Below are 6,250 nucleotides of genomic sequence, written 5' to 3'. Positions count from 1 at the left end.
GGATTGCTCACTATCTTGCTTTCTAGCTAGTGATGCATCTTTGCTTGTGTGTTCCCTTCTAAGCCGAGTACCATTACAGGTTTCCAAGAGGCGCACTCACCTCACTCCTCATGTGTTAGAACCTCTCATGCACCTTCCTTGACATACTGCAGTTGTCACACCCTTGCTATCAACAGGGACATCTTACTCACTTCTGTGCGAAATCGCGGTCAAGGCATTACAGTATGACCCACTGTTGCGACTCCTACACTAAACGGTCTGAGATCTAATTGGGACTTCCTACCAGGGAGATTCCCTGACATGTTGGTAGGTCAAGCACCGTCAACAAAAAGCTTGCTACAAAATGTTAATTCACCCCCTTCTTTAGTACCTTACTTCTACTATAGCGATCGTTTTGTAAATATTTAGTAAGAAATGCAAATCCCCAGTGCTAAAATGCATTAAGTAGTTGCATTGTTCAAAATAGCTGAAACCTAGATGTATTTTGATTTACGATTACAAAATTTTGATTTCATCTCACAGATTCAATTTTGTAGATTCTAATAGGATGTAATAATTTGAATATTATACCTTGTACTGTCCAAGTCGTATAAACTAATTCATAACCCCTTTGAGGAAAGCGATCAATGTGGCTTGAAATCAATTCAAACTGTCTTAAGGCCCTTAATGTTGCGGAGGACAAAAGACAATAGTGACAAAGAGGGGAGGTATGAATGTAGAATCCGGCTTTCATCTGGCTTTTGATGTCGAGTCCCTTTAAGTGATTCTTAATTTTTTTCATGAATATTTATAGTCATTCTTGTTCTTCCTCCTATTGATGTATTAGTGATTGAGTGTGAGTTTATTGAAGCTTATAATGATTTTTATACCAGTTTGCATAGAAGATTCAAGACAATAACTTTTCATCTCATCCATGGAAAAGAAATATCATAATAGTTTTGATTTTTCTTTTGGTTGTGATTTTGGTTTGACATTAAAAATCTATGGTGTTTTTTTTCTATTTACTAGTGTAGTTTGATAAGTTTTTTGAACAAGGCAAACTTCTTCACAATTATGAATCTATGATGGAATTGCTTTTGAGGTTGTGCCAATGTTTTGATCGATCTTTTATTTTCATGAGGAAAGTTCTACATTAGAATGTCCTTTGTGAAACGAGTTTGATCGATAAGCATTATGTTGAGCCCCAAACATCAATAGCTTTTTTTAATTATCTTATGAATAAGTTTATGTGAATTTGTTCTAATTGCTACATTATCAACATCCGAGGTGATATGCAACAATATTATGATATAAATAAGTTTGCAAGACATTCTCTTCTAGGAAGTAAAATATGTGTTAATGGAGAATCTTGTTTTGTACCTTCAAATGTTTACGTTGAAGAAGTGGTCAAAGAAATTTGTAATGTGAAAGAGGAGGGTGCCCAATTTTTCTTGAATTAGTTGATGATGTAATCTTGACTCCTTCTGCACATCATATGTGACGTCAATGCCTTCTAGAAAGTTGGCATAGAACTTTGGGTGGTTCTTATACTACTTGTGCTAATTCTAGTTACTTTCCTTGTATGACTAGATTTAATTGTTTGTAGATTATTGTGTATTATTAGCTTGTTGTTCGGGTCAAGCTATAGGGGTGTGACATTGAGCTAACTCCACTGAGTTATTTTTTTTTTTAAGTTTGGGCTACATGGATTAAAGATTTTACAATGATTATGCCATTAAATGTCGAGCATTTTTTTTAGAATCAACCCTATATATTCAATTTTAAAGATTACTTTAACTTCTCACATTTCTTTAAAGGGTGCTAGCTCAATGGAAGAGCACTTTCTTTATAAGAAAAGGGATGGTGGGTGGTTCAATTTCACTATGTTTTAACATGAATTAATCAATGACATTGTACTTTGTTTTTGATTAAATACTTTTTATATTGATTTATTGCTATAGTAAGATATTCTTCTGGATCCGTTGTTTTATTTATCTCTAAAGAGAAAAAAGTGATATTGTATTGTCTTAGATATAACTTTTATTGTCTCTAGAAACACAATAGCTCGGATTAAAGACATATTCTCACTATAAAGACAATATGTCTTTAATCCCAACTATTGTCTAGACAATAATGGTTGGGTTATAAATTGTCTTGATGGAGACAAATTTTTAAAACAATAATTTGAGACACTCTTTTAAAGAGAATATTTAAAATTATGCAAAAGAAAATTGATTTCAAGTTAACACAATTTACCTAAAAATTATCTCAAATATTATCTTAAAACCCCTGGATTATAATGATACAATAATTAAATTCAAAATCAAATAAAATAATAGAATTTAAATAATAAAACACCCTCAACCTAAAAACTAAAAATAATATAATTTAAATAATAAAACACCCTCCGACGAAAAAAAATATAGTGATTAAATTCAAAACAACCCAAAGAATTTTCTTTCCAAAAAAACACATGGTTACACTGAAGGCAATTATAAACCTAAATGACTTTTTCCATGTCTGATGATTCCTGCGCGTCATCGATTGTCAGCTTTATATTATTCAGAAGCAAACTTAGTTGTGGCCATATCAATGTGGCCCTTGAAATTACCCAACTTTTTAGGGACTTTATTCTCACAGATAGACATGTCAACTCGGTGGCCTTGATATCAGATAGACATGTCAACTCGGTGGCGTTGATATCACATGGACCTCATTATGATGGTGTTCTCCAATTCTCCCGAAACACTTTTTCTCAGTTTTTGGCCATTATGGGCAATTAATTGGGAAATAAAACTAAATCGGTGAAGTTCTCTCAGTGCAATACCTTAGAAATAGAGGACTAATGTTGTGGAATTCATCTATGAAAGATCATATATTAGATTGTTATTTTTTTCCTTCATACAGATACTGGATCGTAATGAGAAAATCTGTAAATGTATATTAAAAAATTCCTACAATTACAATTATATAGTACCTAATAGTAATGCGGAGCTGCATCATGATTATGTTTACACACAGTAATTCGATTCTCGCTTCCGTTTTATTGGACTGGATTCTTATTTGGTATTGACTTTATCACAATTTGTCCTTTGCATGAATTGCTCAGAGTTTTACTGCTAGAAAAGACTCCGAGCAACCTGTGAGAATATGTCTTGCGCCAGGTTATTGAACGTTTTCTCTGTTGGATGAAAAGAGTCCCAAAATACGTATTTGGATGGATCGTGGCAGACCGGAGTCGTGGGGTTGCACAGTATACCTGTCTCCAGCAAACCCGTTCCGCAGCAGCCTTTCCTCACTTCTTCAAAGCCTTCCACGCAATAATTTATAAGATATTAGCAATCTCTGCATTTCTGCTCATAAAAGCTGTGAAAGTTATTATTAAACCATCGAGGAATCAATAGGAAAGAGAATATTACCATATTTACTGGGATTTTTTATAATGTCCAGCAGCTTATCATATATGTTAATATATACAAGCTTAAGTCCAGGAACTGATGGGTGCAATGCCTCTAGTAATGATACAACCTTCTGATTAAACGAGATGGCAACGTCATTAAACTCGACAACGCATGCGTTAGCCATCAAGTTGTAGAGAGTGATTTGTGAAGGACAACAGCCGAAAGGAGGCAGACCGATGAGGGCAAATAAGGTGGCACCTTCCTGGTAAATGCTCTGTCACAAAGATCGTGATTTCCAATTACAATTTTATTAGAATAATTGATTAACAAAGTTAAAAGTCATTACAACAAAGTTTTTTTATTATAGATAATAAAGATCGTCATTTCCAATTAGAATAACGGAAAACAAAGTTAAAATTCATTATAACAGAGTTTTATTAGTTTTATTATCTTATATATGAAAGATAACAATCACTCTTGGGTAGCAATCATTTTTTTCCATCACTAATGAAGTTTTTTTTTTCAATTTTTTTTAATAATCATTCTTTTCGATCACCCAATGAAATTCTTTTATCCTATGTTATCTAATTAAAAAAATAACAATCATTTCTCCCCACCCAATTAAACCCAATCATTCCTTTCAAAAACCATATAAATCTTTTTTATGATCCTTAGATATTCTTATAATCCGAACAAATTCGCCAACTCCTTATCAATTTTTGGCCTAATGATTTAACCAATTAATTATCAATTTGTTGAAAGGAATTCAACCAATTCCTTATAACGTTTCATATACTAAAATATTGATAAATCAGGAAACATGAAACGTCACTCTCAACGCAGAGACCATATGATTACCCGTATAAATTCCGAGAGAGAGCGGAGAAGAAGATCTTGGAACTCGGTAACAGTATACTGTGCACGAGTAAGGGGATTGAGAAAATAATTATTGACAAAATCATTGGTACCCGCACTTATCGTAAACAAGGCTCCCGATATTATCTTGCTGGAATTCTCCGTACCTACCGTATTCACAATTTCCTTTCGGTAAAGCTTGAAATTCTCCAGCTGCTGCCCCACAGTTAGAACATTCTGCATGAAGTAAACCAGAAATTATATCTGGGCTATGAAATACCTTTCTCTATATCTAAATCCCTATATCGTTAATACCATCACGTGTAAAACGTATACTAACAGAAGCGAGTGAGGTAGAATCATCATATCCAGAAGAAGAAGAAGCAAAGCTGGCGCCATTAAGAATCCGCGGTCCTCGGAATTCAGGATCCAAATATGCGGGTACTATATCAGGAAGACCTAATAATCCAGCTGCATACAATTGGAAAAACTAAACATGATATTATTTCCCGGGGATGATAGCAATATTATAATTGGAAAACTTAGACATTAGCTTCCTACTAAAGTATAAAATAGTAGTAGAATTGTGTTTATTTTCCTGAAAGCTGCACTGGATCAATAAGAAGTACTTTGAAAAGACTCCAACTAACAGTTCTGAGATCGATCTCTGCAAACCTAGCCTTGATATATTTTCATTCTACATTAATATGGAAAGCAAAAAGAAAGATGCAGTAGCAAGTACATAATATATCTGTTACTAATTTTCCATTTGTAAATCGACCAGTGGGCTTTCTGCCGAGGAAATCTCTGCCATATGGAGGGAAGTTGGCCTTCGCAATGGTTGCAAGTCCATTGTTATTACCAGAATCTACAATGGAATCTCCAAATGCGTAGAGGGCTGTCGCCATAGGCTTTGAGAACGTTAACTTTGGCTCACAGAATGCTAGAAAAATATTGAGATATGTTACAATACAAAATTTCAGATGCCCCTCCATGGCTAATACCTTGCCTGGACTTCTCAGAGATGGTTGTAGAATTACAGTGGCACGACCACTTTCAATAATAGCTGGCTGATATGAATTTTTTACACCATGCTACTTCATACATCAATGTTGGCCAGGCTGGCTTAATTAAGGCGATGTGGAACTGACCATTCTCTGTCATAAACTATCCTGAGGTGGCCACGAATTATTCCATCCTCCTTTCTTGTATTAAATTACCGTCTCTATCGATAGAGTGAAAAGGTCGCAGTTGTACATTTTGTCGTGGAAAATAAGATAATTAGGTGAAAAGGTCACATTTGTACAATTTTTCTTGGACAATAAGATAGGCAACCATGGGTAGTAAGTGATGAAGCAGAGTGGGCTGTGTTTATAAAGATGAACATTTATCTTTTTGTAGTATTCCTCAGTGATTACCTAGGTTTACATGCAGTGTCGTACACCTTCATTTGTGGTTTGCAAGTTCAGTGTTATGTCCCATATACAAGATTTTAATCACTATTAATTATTAAATTTTGTGTGAACTTAAAATATAATAAAATGGGATTATTATTTCACTTATTTTTATAATTTTTTATTTAATTTAAAAATATAATTTATCAATCTAATTAAATAAAATATTTATTTATTTATAAATTTATATTAACATTATTTTGAAAAAATATTAATATATATATATATATATATATATATATATATATAAAATCGATTATCTATTTTAAAATAATATATATAATTATAATATTCAACATTCACAACTCTATCAAGTGTTTAAATTAAATATAATAAATTTGACATATATTAACTTCTTAATCAAGCTTTCCAAATTGTTTGAAATGTTTAAATGAGTAGACTAATCATGTAATAAAATGTTATATTCTTTCACATTATATATATATATATATATATATATAATTTTAATTAATTTTTATGTAATAATTATAAATTATAAATTATATAGTTTTAGTTTGAAAATATATATATGTAATTTTATTATATTTTAATTATTAATTG

General features: G+C 32.4%; 1 protein-coding gene across 1 annotated transcript; it reads right to left on the bottom strand.

Annotated features, from left to right (window-relative positions):
• Nucleotides 1-3,098: 3,098 nt before the first annotated feature.
• On the bottom strand, nt 3,099-5,230 carry LOC149156303 (GDSL esterase/lipase At5g03820-like). The gene is made up of 5 exons (XM_089445677.1): nt 4,978-5,230; nt 4,576-4,706; nt 4,239-4,472; nt 3,399-3,654; nt 3,099-3,289 (listed from the first exon to the last, which is right to left on the bottom strand). Exons 1-5 carry the CDS (start codon nt 5,228-5,230, stop codon nt 3,099-3,101), a joined length of 1,065 nt encoding a protein of 354 aa, XP_089301803.1.
• Between the last annotated feature and the right edge of the window lie 1,020 nt (nt 5,231-6,250).

This window comes from Pinus tabuliformis, chromosome 9 (genome assembly GCF_031772625.1).
Source record: "Pinus tabuliformis cultivar Carrire ecotype Pingquan chromosome 9, CPIR1, whole genome shotgun sequence".
NCBI lineage: Eukaryota > Viridiplantae > Streptophyta > Pinopsida > Pinales > Pinaceae > Pinus > Pinus tabuliformis.
This window is presented reverse-complemented; position numbering and strand designations above follow the sequence as displayed.

Bases quoted from the DNA above. Each gene is read 5' to 3' on its own strand.
- LOC149156303 (XM_089445677.1), bottom strand. From the start codon at position 5,230: ATGGAGGGGCATCTGAAATTTTGTATTGTAACATATCTCAATATTTTT. The intron at 4,473-4,575 runs GTTAGTATACGT...TACTTCATGCAG, and splicing joins ATTCTACCTCACTCGCTTCT to AATGTTCTAACTGTGGGGCA. The intron at 3,290-3,398 runs GTAATATTCTCT...ATTGCGTGGAAG, and splicing joins AAAAAATCCCAGTAAATATG to GCTTTGAAGAAGTGAGGAAA.